Genomic DNA, 14,775 nt, shown 5'->3' with positions numbered 1-14,775 from the left:
TTCCTTTAACTCTGTTATGACCTGGCTTGAGTGTGAGCTGAAGGCTGGCACGCAGGAGATAATACTGTGGGCCAGGAATTAAGTAGGGAGATGTAGAATGGGATGGTAAGGAATCTCAGGGTGGACTTCACGTCAGCATAATGTATTTTAGAGCATTTTTACTCATCCTCCTACCATACCCTGTTTCTTTTTCTTTCTTCTCTTTCTTTCTTTCTTTCTTTCTTTCTTTCTTTCTTTCTTTCTTTCTTTCTTTCTTTCTTTCTTTCTTTCTTTCTTTCTTTCTTTCTTTTTCCTTCCTTCTTTCCTTCTTTCTTTTTTCCTTCCTTCTTTCCTTCCTTCTTCCCTTCCTTCCTTTTTTCCTTCCTTCCTTCTTCCCTTCCTTCCTTCCTTCTTCCCTTCCTTCTTCCCTTCCTTCCTTCCTTCCTTCCTTCCTTCCTTCCTTCCTTCTTTCCTTTCTTCCTTTTCTTTTGTTCTTTCCTTGTTTTTTTTTTTTTTTCCGAGACAGGGTTTCTCTGTGTAGCTTGCGCCTTTCATGGAACTCACTTTGGAGACCAGGTTGGCTTCGAACTCACAGAGATCTGCCTGCCTCTGCCTCCTGAAGTCTGTTTCTTAAGAATAGCAAAGATCTTGATGTCTTCATGGCTGGCTAGAGAAGTGTCATGCATGAAACATTAACTCTGGGTTCCAGAAATAACATTTTTCAGGGTTTGAGAAGGTTTTCAATGGTAGCAAATGTTACACTAAGTCAGAAAATTCATCATGAAAACTACATATCCTGGTACTCAAGACAGAAATCAAGAGAGATTCCCTGTGGAGGGCACAACTTGTAAGCACATATGTGTCCAGGTGTGCAGAACACACCTTTAAAACCAGCAGTTGGGAGGAAGAGGTAGGCAGATCTCTATGAGTTCCTGCCTGGGTGCTTTACAGAGAGAATTCCAGAACAGCCAGGGCTGCATAAATAGATTCTGGTTGTTTTTTCTTTAAAGACAATAGCACAAGTAGCTACAGAGTCATTTTGTGGAAAGGAGTAACTCAGAGATGAGGAGAGCAGGCCCTGGTGCAGGTGGTGGGAAGGAATACTATTCCTCTAAAGATAAGACATTGATGAAGCACGGAAGTCTAGAGTCCAGGGAGCTGCACTGAGACAGGGTTTGCCCAGCGCAGCACAGCAGAGAGACATAGTTCCTTCCTTGTCTCCTTATTTTCCCTGATGGCCTGAGATATCACCAAGCACTGGAATATTATTTGAGTGTATAACAACTGAAGTATTAGAAGGTTGTCTATCTAGTATCAGAAATAGAAGAAATCAAAAGGTGTTGACAAGTGTGTGGAGGATAGGGCCTCTTCAAACTTTAAAAAATTTAAAACGGTTTTTATATTTTATTTCATGTACATGATTGTTTTGACTGCACATATGTATGTACACCTATTATATTTTATTTATGCAAGTATTTTGCCTGTATATATGTATGTACAGCACATACCCAGGGATGCCAGAAGAGGTCATTTGATGTCTTGGCACCCGAATTATAGGTGGTTGTGAGCTGCTATGTGGATGGTGAGAACTGAGCCCAGGTGCCCTCAAGAGCTGTGTGTGCTCTTAAGAGCTGAGCCATCTCTCTAGCCCCAGAAACTGGTACTCTTACACAGCAATGGGAATGTGATGAAAAGCAGGTGTGCAGAACGTTACAAAGACTCCTCAAAAATGTAAAAGTAAAGGGACATTATGACTTGGTGGCCATATCTCAGGATATTTGTTCTAGATCATTGAAATTGGAGTATTTTATAATTTACATTTTTTTTTATTTTTAATCAACCCATTTATTGAATGTAGTGACTTGAATCTATGAAGTCCCCTTAAACATATCATGCACTCATGTACTTATATGATATTTGTTCTTCCACAGCCTCTCCCCTTGTTCTTACAGACAATCTATCAGATTTGAAATTCCTGTAAAATCTTGGTTTCCAAGTAAGAACACTTGCTTGATAATTTGTCTTTTTCATTTAGGTATTTTATTCAGCATGATAATCACATATGCCCCTGTTTTTTTTTTGTTTTGTTTTTTTTTTTTTTTTTTTTATAGCAAATGACATGGTTGAAATCCAAATCCTAGAGGGATATTGACACTTTTAAGTTTATGCCTATCCCATTGTGAACTGATAAGATGTGATAAAGAGAATATGACAGAAAAGCCACTGTTATAAATGATCCCAAGTAATGTTTATAAAAGTCAGAAAGCAAAGGAGAGAACAGACCCTTGGTTTATGGGAGCTGAGGTGGAGGAACTATGAAGGTGGCAACCACTGGGTGTTAATTTTCAATTATTCCAGCTAGAAACTCTCCATTGATTGGCTGTTCACCAGCATGCTAGTGTTACCAATGCAGGGCACCACGTTGAGCATTTGAAAGTCTATTGATTCTGTGGATTTTTCATTAAGTAATTTATCAAAATAAAATGATAGACAATATGGAATGATGATAGCACAGAGTTTATTAAAATTGCTTGCTTCCAGGGACACAACTCATAAGTGAGCAGAAAGAAGAAAACAGTACACAAAAATCTGGGGAAATTCAGAAGAAAATCCAGTTGAGAAAATAAGTGGTTAAATACAGTTATTGTTGGGGAAGCATTTTGATAAGTTATTTGGTGAGAGATCTAAAGATCTTGGCTCAGAACTTAAACTGATTCCAGACTTTACATAAGCCCCTATGAAGATGGCAAAAGATCCATAATCTTGGATAAGAGGAAAGTAAAGGTGAGGGACTCCATGCTTCCTCAATGCATTTCCAACACGTAAGTAGGAATTTACATTGGTCAGGTTTCCTGGTGAGAACATGAAGGTGGTCAGCAAGTTTGAGATGTGGCTTCGTGCTGCTAGGTCATCACAGAGCATGGCAGTGCAGATGTTCCTTTGTGGAGCTGGTCAGCAGCAGCAGGGCTGGCAGCAGGGTGGGCTGCAGCTGATGCTCACACAGGTTGGTTGAAAAGAGGTGGTCTTGCGGCAGGTGGTTTCACAGCAAGTTGGTTGACAGTTGATTTTTATGGAGCTGGGCTGGCAGCAGCTGGGCACACAGCAGCAGGGTGGGCAGCAGGTGGGCACACAGCAGCAGGGCTGGCAGCAGGGTGGGCTGCAACCACTGGTCACACAATTTGTTTTGCAACAGGTATTCTTGCAGCAACTGGTTTCACAGCAAGCTGGTTGACAGCTGATCTTTATGGAGCTGGGCTGGCAGCAGTTGGGCTCACAGCAGCAGGGCAGGCAGCAGCTGGACACACAGCAGCAGGGCTGGCAGCAGGGTGTGCTACAGCAGATGCTCACACAGGTTGGCTTGCAACAGGTGGTCTTGCAGCATGTGCTTTCAGAGCAGACTGGTGGGCAGCAGGGATGGCAACAGTTGCTGACAGACTTGATGTTACAGCATCTGGACTGGCAGCAGGGTATGCAGCAGCAACTTGGGGGACAGCAAGGCTGGCAGCAGATGGACTCAGGGCAGCTGCTGGATTCACAGGAAGAGGTGGTCTTGCAGCAGGTGGTGCTGCAGCAGCTAGGCTGACAGCAAGGTGGGCAGCAGCAGAGGGTCATGGTATCAGGTGTGGAGGGTGATAGTCTGTTCACAGGTGAGTTTTTAACAGTGTAGCAAGTTCTTCCAGTCAGGGCCTTTTATACAACCGTCCTCCAATGTTTGGGCCAATCAGAAAAACTCTTCCTCTTTGTGTACCATTTCCATATTAATTTGTGTTTTTGAAGAAGTACATTCTCACCTAATGCTCTGAATCATTTGAAAGTGTTCATTGCTTACTTGGGAATAGCTCACTTGAACTTGTTCCAATAAGTCATGGGTTCATTCCTTCAGCGCTGTTGTAACTCTCATCACCATCTGGTCCTTTGGTAGCTCCTGCCTGGATGGGAAGGTCAAGATTAGTTTGTTCTTGAGCACTTCCTCTTCCTGTAAGTGGCCTCAGGTGACCCGTGAAGATGGTTCGCTACTCGATGACCCAGAAAACCCTAAAATATAATGCAAATCCAGAGGTTCAAATCTTTGGGTTCACTTTAAGAACACCCGTGAAACTGCCCAGGCCATCAAGGGTATGCATATCTGAAAAGTCACCAAATATCTGAAAGATGTCACTGTAAAGAAGCAATGTGTGCCTTTCTGGCGGTATAATGGTGGGGCCGGTAGGTGACCCAGGCCAAACAGTGGGGCTGGACACAGGGCTGGTGGCCTAAAAAGAGTGCTGAATTTTTGCTGCACATGCTTAAGAATGCAGAGAGTAATGCTGAACTTAAGGGTTTAGATATGGATTCTCTAGTCATTGAACACATGCAGGTTACAAAACACCTAAGATGTGCCTATGGACTTACAGAGCTCATGGCCGGATTAACCCATACATGAGCTCCCCCTGCCTCATCAAGATGATCCTCACTGAAAAGGAACAAATTGTTTTAAAGCCAGAAGAAGAGGTTTCACAAAAGAAGAGGATATCCCAGAAGAAACTGAAGAAACAACAACTTATGGCACGGGAATACCTTCCACATAAAATAAATGCAGATAGAAGTAAAAAAAAAAAAAAGATTCGTTTGTTCTTACATCTTCTGCTATCTGCACTTAGATTGATACATGTCTCTGGGTATGTGTAGCATGAATCTTAAAAGGTCTTCTTAATGAAAACAAACCTGGAGCCAGGTATTGGGGTGAATGCTGGAAGATCAGAGAAGCAGAACAAGCCACAGCTACCTCACCTTGCCAATTCCTCAGCTGATCCTGTTTCCTCAGACTGGAAGCCTCTGAGTCCTCATCCAGAATGTATCTCAGCTGAACTGCTGCTAGAAGCCTGAAAGTTTTACCAGTCAAATGCTTCTAGTTTCTGGTCTTCATGCCTTATATATCTTCCTGTTTTTGCCATCACTCCCTGGGATTAAAGGCTCACTTTTTGAGATTAAAGGCATGTGTCACCATTCCTGGCTGTTTCCAATGTAGCCTTGAACTCACAGAGATCCAGAGGGATTTCTGTCTCTGGAATGCTAGGATTAAAGGCATGTGCTACCACTGCCTATCCTCTACGTTTAATATTGTGACTTTTCTGTTCTCTGACCCCAGGTAAGTTTATTAGCATGCACAATATTTTGGGGAACACAATACCACCACATTTATGCCTTTCAGTTACACTTGAGGCCTGCTGCACAGGAAGGAATCCATGCCTGGTATTGTAAACCCATTCAATTTCCCATGACTGGCAAGTTCATAGGTATGAGGGAGGAACTTATACTGCTATTGTTTAATTCATTGACATGGCATCAAACTGCCTTCTAAACATCTCTGTTTATTTCTGTAGACCAAAGCAATTTTCTCAGCCTTAATCAGAGAAGCCTCTCTGCAGCCAGTGGTAGTGAATGCACAGTCTCATGGCTGCCGAAGATCCTGAGAATAAATGATGATTTATAGACCAGCACCAAGGAAAACATTTGTGTCACCCCCTGTAAGGTTCAGAGAAAACTGAGAAAAAGGGGCAGGAAGAATGTAAGAGCTGGAAGATGGGAGAATGTCTGTAAATGTTATCCTCCAAAGCCCAGGACAGCCATTGATTTACAAACTCATAGCAGATGTATTTAGTTTCACTGAACATGTACAAGATCAGCCCTGTCAATAATCAATGGTTGATGGGGGAGGGGCTTTTAAGATGCAATGCTTCATTGCTGAACTATTTTGATAAGTTCTGGGAGAGGAAGTCTTTAGATTTGTGCCCATTGCTGAGCTCACCATGCTCAGTGGATAGCTTCAAACTCCTGGACACTTGGACAGCCCTGCTTAAAGTCTTTGGGCCACTCACCAAAACAAATAAATGAGTATGGAAAAGAGATTCATATGAAGTGGATGGGTTGACATGGGTGGCAGTGAAATCAGGGAATGTAGGGGTAAGAGCGATCAGTATGCATTATAAACATGTTTGAAAATGTCAGGGAACAAATTTGATTAATCAAACAATAATAATAACAATAAGTAAATAATAATAATAATAATAATAATGCTCACAAAGTAATAAAAAGCCAACACAACTATTCTGTAAGGGTCTGTGCTTAGATTCCTAGTAGCACACTAATGTTTTCATATATTAACATTCTTCTGAACACTTATAAGTAATAGCAGTCTGTTTTTTGTCTCTTCTCACTTACAGAGGTTTTAAGGTTTAAACAAAGGATGTGCCAGCTAAATTCACTGAGGAGACTCTGGAGAAATGTGCCCGCTAACTAAACATAACTAAGAAGCTGATGCTACCAGATTGTCACCAGATCCATAAGCACAAAAACAGGCAAGCTCTGGGTCTTTGGGAAGACAGTTAGCTACTCTACTGACATAGAAACTTTGAATTTCAAAGACATCATAGGTGAAGCTCTGAGTTGGTAAAGAAGGCACTTTGGGGTCTGGGGAGATAGCTCAGTTGTTAAAACCACTGGATGCTCTTACAGAGAGCACAGACTTAGTTCTCAGCACCTATATGGCAATTCACTACTGTCTGTAACTCTAGTTCCAGGGCATCAGATGCCCTCTTCTGGCTTCTGTGGGCACTGTGCTTGTATGGTGCACATAATACCTATAGACAAACATTCATATCTTTTTATATTCATAAACAAGTTGACTTTTATGACAGATAAACTCATAACTGACTTTAAAGCATGTTATGAATGGATAAAATAAGAGTTTCTATTCTCAGACCTGGTCTTCTTATCCTTCTAGGAATAATGGAAAGAGCTAAGATACCACTGAGCTATGGACCTCATTCTTGGCCAGAGTATAGGAAGGGAGATGTGACAGGTCAAACAACTTTTTATATAAATGAAGGATGAGAGAGTCTCCGGTGGGTCAGGAAATACAAAGGAGGAGTTTAGATAATGAATAAGAACATCTTCCTTCAAGTATTCAGGGTGGGATTCCAGTGCTGGGAGAGTTCATATTCCTTTAACTCTCCTATGACCTGGCTTGAGTGTGGGCTGAAGGCTGGCAGGCAGAAGATAATCCTGTGGGTCAGGAATTAAGTAGGGAGATGTAGAATGGGATGGTAATGAATCTCAGGGTGAACTTCGGGTCAGCATAATGTATTTTAGAGCATTTTTACTTATCCTCCTACCATACCCTGTTTCCCTTCCTTCCTTTCTTTCTTTCTTTCTTTCTTTCTTTCTTTCTTTCTTTCTTTCTTTCTTTCTTTCTTTCTTTCTTTCTTTCTTTCTTTCTTCCTTCCTTCCTTCCTTCCTTCCTTCCTTCCTTCCTTCCTTCCTTCCTTTCTTTCTTTCCTTTACTTTTTTTTGGTGTTTTGACACAGGATTTCTCTGTGTAGCTTTGCGCCTTTCCTGGAACTCACTTTGGAGACCAGGCTTGCCTGGAACTCACAGAGATCTGCCTGCCTCTGCCTCCCGAAGGCTGTTTCTTAAGAATAGCAAAGGATCTGGATGTCTTCATGGCTGACTGGAGAAGTGTCATGTATGAAACATTAATTCTGGGTTCCAGAAATAACATTTTTCAGGGTTTGAGAAGGTTTTCAATGGTAGCAAAAGTTACACTAAGTCAGAAAACTCATCATGAAAACTATTTATCCTGGTGCTCAAGACAGAAATCAAGAGAGATTCCCTGTGAGGGGCACAACTTGTAAGCACATATGTGTCCAGGTGTGTAGCACACACCTTTAAAACCAGCAGTTGGGAGGAAGAGGCAGGCAGATCTCTGTGAGTTCCTGCCTGGGTGCTGTACAGAGAGAGCTCCAGAATAGCCAGGGCTACATAAATAGATTCTGGTTGTTTTTGCTTTTGTTTTTTTAAGAGAATAGTACAAGTAGCTACAGAGCTATTTTGTGGAAATGAGTAACTCAGAAATGAGGAGAACAGGTCCTGGTGCAGGTGGTGGGAAGGAATGCCATTCCTCTAAAGATAACTACTCGATGAAGCACGGAAGTCTAGAGTCCAGGGAGCTGCACTGAGACAGGGCTTGCCCAGCGCAGCACAGCAGAGGGACAGGGTTCCTTCCTTGTCTCCTTTATTCTCCCTGATGGTGTGAGATATCACCAAGCACTGGAATATTATTTGAGTGTATAACAACTGCAGTATTAGAATTTTGTCTATCTAGTATCAGAGATAGAAGAGATCAAAAGATGTTGACAAGTGTGGAGGATTGGGCCTCTTCAACCTTTAAAAAATTTAAAAAGGTTTATGTATTATATTTTATGTTCATGATTGTTTTGATGCACATATATGTACATTTATTATATTGTATATATACGAGTATTTTGCTTGTATGTATATATGTATGTACAGCAATGCCCAGGGATGCCAGAAGAGGTCATTGGATGTCTTGGTACCTGAATTATAGGTGGTTGTGAGCTGCTATGTGGATGGTGAGAACTGAGCCCAGGTGCCCTCAAGAGCTGTGTGTGCTCTTAAGAGCTGAGCCATCTCTCTAGCCCCAGAAACTGGTACACAGCAATGGGAATGTGATGAAAAGCAGGTGTGCAGAACATTTCAAAGACTCCTCAAAAATGTAAAAGTAAAGGGACATTATGACTTGGTAGCCATTATCTCAGGATATTTGTTCAAGATCATTGAAATTGGAGTCTTTTATAATTTACATTTTTTATTTTTAATCATCCCCACATATTGAATGTAGTGACTTGAATCTATGAAGTCCCCTTAAGCATATCATGCACTCATGTACCTAATGATATTTGTTCTTCCACAGACCCTCCCCTTGTTCTTACAGACAATCTATCGGATTTGAAATTCCTGTGTAAAATTGTGGGTTTCCAAGTGAGAACACTTGATGAAAATTTTTTTTCAATTTGTTATTTTATTCAACATGATAATCACATATGCCCCTGTGTTTTAGCAAATGACATGGTTGATTCCAAATCCTAGAGGGATATTGACACTTCTAAGTTTATGCCTATCCCATTGTGAACTGATAAGATGTGATAAAGAGAATATCACAGAAAAGTCACTGTTATAAACGATTCCAAGTGATGTTTATAAAAGTCAGAGATCAAAGGAGAGAACAGACCCTTGGTTTATGGGAGCTGAGGTGGAGGAACTAGGAAGACGGCAACCACTGAGTGTTGATTTTCAATTATTCCAGCTAGGAACTCTCCATTGATTGGCTGTTCACCAACATGCTAGTGTTACTAATGCAGGGCACCACGTTGAGCATTTGAAAGTCTATTGATTCTGTAGATTTTTCATTAAGTAATTTATCAAAATAAAATGATAGACAATATGGAATGATGATAGCACAGAGTTTATTAAAATTGCTTGCTTCCAGGGACACAACTCATAAGTGAGCAGAAAGAAGAAAACAGTACACAAAAATCTTGGGAAATTCAGAAGAAAATCCAGTTGAGAAAATAAGTGGTTAAATACAGTTATTGTTGGGGAAGCATTTTGTTAAGTTATTTGGTGAGAGATCTAAAGATCTTGGCTCAGAACTTAAACTGATTCCAGACCTTCACATGAGCCCCTATGAAGATGGCAAAAGATCCATAATCTTGGATAAGAGGAAAGTAAAGGTGAGGGACTCCTTGCTTCCTCAATGCATTTCCAACACGTAAGTAGGAATTTACATTGGTCAGGTTTCCTGGTGAGAACATGAAGGTGGTCAGCAAGGGTTGAGATGTGGCTTTGTGCTGCTAGGTCATCACAGAGCATGGCACTGCAGATGTTCCTTTGTGGAGCTGGTCAGCAGCAGCAGGGCTGGCAGCAGGGTGGGCTGCAGCTGATGCTCACACAGGTTGGTTTAAAAGAGGTGGTCTTGCAGCAGTTGGTTTCACAGCAAGTTGGTTGACAGTTGATCTTTATGGAGCTGGGCTGGCAGCAGCTGGGCACACAGCAGCAAGGCAGGCAACAGGTGGGCACAAAGCAGCAGGGCTGGCAGCAGGGTGGGCTGCAACCAATGGTCACACAATTTTTTTTGCAACAGGTATTCTTGCAGCAACTGGTTTCACAGCAAGCTGGTTGACAGCTGATCTTTATGGAGCTGGGCTGGCAGCAGCTGGGCACACAGCAGCAGGGCTGGCAGCAGGTAGGCACACAGCAGCAGGGCTGGCAGCAGGGTGTGCTGCAGCAGATACTCACACAGGTTGGCTTGCAACAGGTGGTCTTGCAGCATGTGCTTTCAGAGCAGGCTGGTGGGCAGCAGGGCTGGCAGCAGTTGCTGACAGACTTGATGTTACAGCAGCTGGACTGGCAGCAGGGTATGCAACAGCAACTTGGGGGACAGCAAAGCTGGCAGCAGATGGACTCAGGGCAGCTGCTGGATTCACAGCAAGAGGTGGTCTTGCAGCCGGTGGTGCTGCAGCAGCTAGGCTGACAGCAAGGTGGGCAGCAGCAGAGGGTCATGGTATCAGGTGTTAAGGGTGATAGTCTGTTCACAGGTGAGTTTTCAACAGTGTAGCAAGTTCTTCCAGTCAGGGCCTTTTATACAACCGTCCTCCAACATTTGGGCCAATCAGAAAGACTCTTCCTCTTTGTGTATCATTTCCATATTTAATTTGTGTTTTTGAAGAAGTACATTCTCACCTAATGCTCTGAATCATTTGAAAGTGTTCATTGCTTACTTGGGAATAGCTCACTTGAACTTGTTCCAATAAGTCATGGGTTCATCCCTTCAGCGCTGTTTGTAACTCTCATCACCATCTGGTCCTTTGGTAGCTCCTGCCTGGATGAGAAGGTCAAGATTAGTTTGTTCTTGAGCACTTCCTCTTCCTGTAAGTAGCCTCAGGTGACCCGTGAAGATGGTTCTCTACACACTTGACCCAGAAAACTCTACAAAATCATGCAAATCCAGAGGTTCAAATCTTTGGGTTCACTTTAAGAACACCAGTGAAACTGCCCAGGCCATCAAGGGTATGCATATCCGAAAAGCGATCAAATATCTGAAAGATGTCACTTTAAAGAAGCAATGTGTGCCTTTCAGGCGGTATAATGGTGGGGCCGGTAGGTGCGCCCAGGCCAAACAGTGGGGCTGGACACAGGGCTGGTGGCCTAAAAAGAGTGCTGAGTTTTTGCTGCACATGCTTACGAATGCAGAGAGTAATGCTGAACTGAAGGGTTTAGATGTGGATTCTCTAGTCATTGAATACATGAAGGTGACAAAGCACCTAAGATGCGCTGAGAGACTTACAGAGCTCATGGCTGGATTAACCCATACATGAGCTCCCCCTGCCACATCGAGATGATCCTCACTGAAAAGGAACAAATTGTCCCAAAGCCAGAAGAGGAGATTGCACAGAAGAAGAAGATACCCAGAAGAAACTGAAGAAACAAAAACTTATGGCACAGGAATGAATTCCACATAAAAAATGCGGATAGAAGTAAAAAAAAAGGATTAGTTTGTTCTTACAACTTTCTTCTGCTCTCTGCACTTAGATTGATACATGTCTCTGGGTATGTGTAGCATGAATCTTAAAAGGTCTTAATAAAAACAAACCTGGAGCCAGGTATTGGGGTGAATGCTGGAAGATCAGAGAAGCAGAACCAGCCACAGCTACCTCACCTTGCCAATTCCTCAGCTGATCCTGTTTCCTCAGACTGGAAGCCTCTGAGTCCTCATCCAGAATGAATCTCAGCTGAACTGCTGCTAGAAGCCTGAAAGCTTAACCCGCCAAATGCTTCTAGTTTCTGGTCTTCATGCCTTCTATATCTTTATGTTTTTGCCATCACTCCCTGGGATTAAGGCTCACTTCTTGGGATTAAAGTGTCACCATGACTAGCTCTTTCCAATGTAGCCTTGAACTCACTGAGATCCAGGGGGATTTCTGTCTCTAGAATGGGAGGATTAAAGGCATGAGTTTTGCTGGAGGGCTTCTCTCCAGGTTCCCCAAGCCCCGCATCCCACAATCCACTTATAAAATAATCACTCAGACACTTATATTACTTATAAACTGTATGGCCATGGCAGGCTTTTTGTTAACTGTTCTTATATCTTAAATTAACCCATTTTTATAAAACTATACCTTGCCATGTGGCTGGTGGCTTACCGGCGTCTTTACATGCTACTTGTCCTAGCGGTGGCTGTAGTGTCTCTCCTCCTTCTTCCTGTTTCCCCAATTTTCCTCTCTCTTTGTACCACCTATACTTCCTGCCTGGTCACTGGCCATCAGTGTTTTCTTTATATAGAGTGATAACCACAACACATTAGTGCCCTCATTTTCTAGTCTTTCTATCTAGTGGATGTCCCTTCACTGACCCCAGAAAAATTTATTAGGGTGCACAATATTTTGGGGAACACAATATCACCACAGGTATGATGGAGCTGTATTCACAATGATGTACTCTCTGCCTAGTTCCCTGAGTATTGCCCACAAAGCCCAACTAAAGTGTCCCAGGTGTCAATCTCTGTGTGATTTCCTATCCCTGTGTATGTGGGTTTCATTTAAAGGTGGTTTGAGATAAGGGTATATGGAATGATGTGTTTCATGGATTAGAACCCACAATTGATGGGTATAAAAAGAAACAGCATATTAGAAATAAGGAGACATCAGTGGAGTGTGGTGACCATCAGTCTTGACTGTCCTCTCCAGTGTAGTTGTGCTGACCATCAATCCCGACTGACTGTCTGCAACTGGGTAGATGTAGTGACAGTTAATCTTGACTGACTGTGTGCTCCTGGGTAGATGTAGTGACAATTAATCCTGACAGACTGACTTTCTGCTCCTGGAAAGATGTGGTGACTATCAGTCTTGACTGTCTGCTCCTGGGTAGATGTGGTTATCAATAATCCTGGCTGACTGTCTGCTCCCAGGAGCTCATGTGGATGAAGTGCTAAGATCCAGACAAATGAGGGTGAGCTGGTGACTCCAGTGCACAACTGGCTGTCAGCAGGAGCAGTGATCTTAGACTGGTGATCTCCTGATTTCCTTCCATCTACCTGGCTCTCTAACCCCTGTCCTCATCTCTCTCTGTCTGTCTTTCTTCTTCATTTTCTGGACTGTTCCACATCTTCACTTTTCAGAAATCTGTCTTGAAGTTTTTTTATGAAAATACCTTGAATGTTATTGGGTTTATTTAAAATATTTTATTTTCCTTTTTTTTTACTTTTATCCTTTTATGCTTCATTATTTTTCTTTCAAAACAGTTTCACTATAAAGCACCGACTGCCCTGGATTTCACTTTGTAAACAAGGATGGCCCGAATATCACAAAAATTTTCCTAACTCTGTCTCTTGCATGCAGGATTAAAAGCTTCTTTCATGATGCCTTTTATTGATTTCATATATGCAAATAATATGTTTTGATGATATGGTTTCCTAATCACTCTCTTGGATCTCTCTTCCACTGAATCTTATTTTCTTCCTCCAAAGATTCCCTCCAGTGTTCATTGTGTGTGTGTGTGTGTGTGTGTGTCTATATTTTTCTGTGTCTTTCTGTGTTTTTTGTGTGTGTCCATCCCACTGAGTTTAATTACTGTTGCTTTCATAATCATGGTAGGCAGTTATGGGCAACATAACTCTGGTTACACTACTGGCTTCTTTTCTCTATGTCCTATGTCCAAATCATACGATGTTTTTGGCAGTAGGGTCTTACTAGCTGGGTCTGATGAGTAATCAAAAGAAATGCTAATAGTGTGTGTTGTGTTAGAGACCTGTGGGCTTCTCACAGTGTTTTTATGACATACCCCAAATTGTATTTTGTTTAATTGCCTATAGCTTCTGGGAGCTGCACTACCCATTCAGGGTATTTCCATTCAGACTCTTCTTATAATACTTGTCAACTAATGTAGAAAATAATCAGTCTCCAGTTAACTTTTAACACATCATTAGTTTTGATTAACTCTCTCCTCCACTCTGTATTATTCCCCATTCTCCTACTACTAGCTCCCTGCAAACATTTCCACCACAATAGTCTACCTCTCTATTTTTATTGACATGTGTTCTACTGTCTCCTGTCTTTTAAGCCCTTCCCACATCATAAGTCCCTGTCAATCTCCCTGGCCTCTACAGGCATTCCAAGATAAACACACAAATGTAAAAATTCAAAACTCAGATTCACATATGAGAAGGGGTATTAGTTGGGGCCAGAATGGAGTGTAATCCATTCTATGTTGGGTTTTGCCTAGAGTGAGAGACAGGGATGTACTATCAGTCTTGTACAATTAGATATCTCAGTTTCTCAGTGCTGTCTGTTAAATGGGATGGGTTCTACTCCACTATGTGTTAGTGGGACATTTGAATGCACGTGTGTATGCACACAGTGATATGTGTGTGTTTGTGTTCATGTGTGTGTATGCACCAGGGGTTGGAGGACAATATCAGGTGTCATTATCACACATGCCATTCACCTCTTTTGAGACACAGACTCTTCTCCCCTGCCCCCATCCAAGCAGGACAAGCTCTTGTTAGTCCTCTAACAAGGACTTTTATTCATGTTGGCCATCAGAAATAGAGAATAATTTTTGCTTCTTTGTCAAAAATTAGGTGTTCATACGTGTGTAGATTAATGTCAGGGACTTCATTTTGATTCCATTGGTCCACATTTTGGTTTTTATGCCAGTACCAAGCTGTTTTTATTCTTGTAGCTCTATAGTAGAGAATGAAGTCAGGGTAGTGATTCTTCCAGAGGTTGCCTTATTGTAAAGGATGGTTTTAGCTATCCTGGGTCTTCTGTTTTTTTCATATGAAGTTGAATAATATTCTTTCCAGATCTGTCAAGAATTGTGTTGGGATTTTTATGAGGATTGCATTGATTCTGTAGATTGCTATTGGTAAGATTGCCATTTTTACGATGTTAATCCTAT

General features: G+C 42.0%; 2 protein-coding genes and 2 pseudogenes across 2 annotated transcripts; 2 read left to right on the top strand and 2 right to left on the bottom strand.

The window, feature by feature from the left end:
* Window positions 1–2,931: 2,931 nt before the first annotated feature.
* Window positions 2,932–3,591, bottom strand: LOC143267086 (uncharacterized). The gene has a single exon (XM_076544000.1). The coding sequence runs from the start codon at window positions 3,589–3,591 to the stop codon at window positions 2,932–2,934; it is 660 nt and encodes a 219-aa protein (XP_076400115.1).
* Window positions 3,592–3,984: 393 nt separating this feature from the next.
* LOC143267085 (large ribosomal subunit protein uL22 pseudogene) lies at window positions 3,985–5,452 on the top strand (annotated as a pseudogene).
* Window positions 5,453–9,720: 4,268 nt separating this feature from the next.
* On the bottom strand, window positions 9,721–10,380 carry LOC121831591 (uncharacterized). Its single transcript, XM_042283394.2, has one exon. It carries the CDS (start codon window positions 10,378–10,380, stop codon window positions 9,721–9,723), a length of 660 nt encoding a protein of 219 aa, XP_042139328.2.
* A 395-nt stretch (window positions 10,381–10,775) lies between these two features.
* LOC143274495 (large ribosomal subunit protein uL22 pseudogene) lies at window positions 10,776–11,328 on the top strand (annotated as a pseudogene).
* The last annotated feature ends 3,447 nt before the right edge of the window (window positions 11,329–14,775 follow it).

This window comes from Peromyscus maniculatus, chromosome 8 (assembly GCF_049852395.1).
Source record: "Peromyscus maniculatus bairdii isolate BWxNUB_F1_BW_parent chromosome 8, HU_Pman_BW_mat_3.1, whole genome shotgun sequence".
NCBI lineage: Eukaryota > Metazoa > Chordata > Mammalia > Rodentia > Cricetidae > Peromyscus > Peromyscus maniculatus.
The sequence above is the reverse complement of the archived record's forward strand: the minus strand, read 5'-3'. Positions and strand labels throughout refer to the sequence as shown.

Bases quoted from the DNA above. Each gene is read 5' to 3' on its own strand.
- LOC121831591 (XM_042283394.2), bottom strand. From the start codon at position 10,380: ATGACCCTCTGCTGCTGCCCACCTTGCTGTCAGCCTAGCTGCTGCAGC.
- LOC143267086 (XM_076544000.1), bottom strand. From the start codon at position 3,591: ATGACCCTCTGCTGCTGCCCACCTTGCTGTCAGCCTAGCTGCTGCAGC.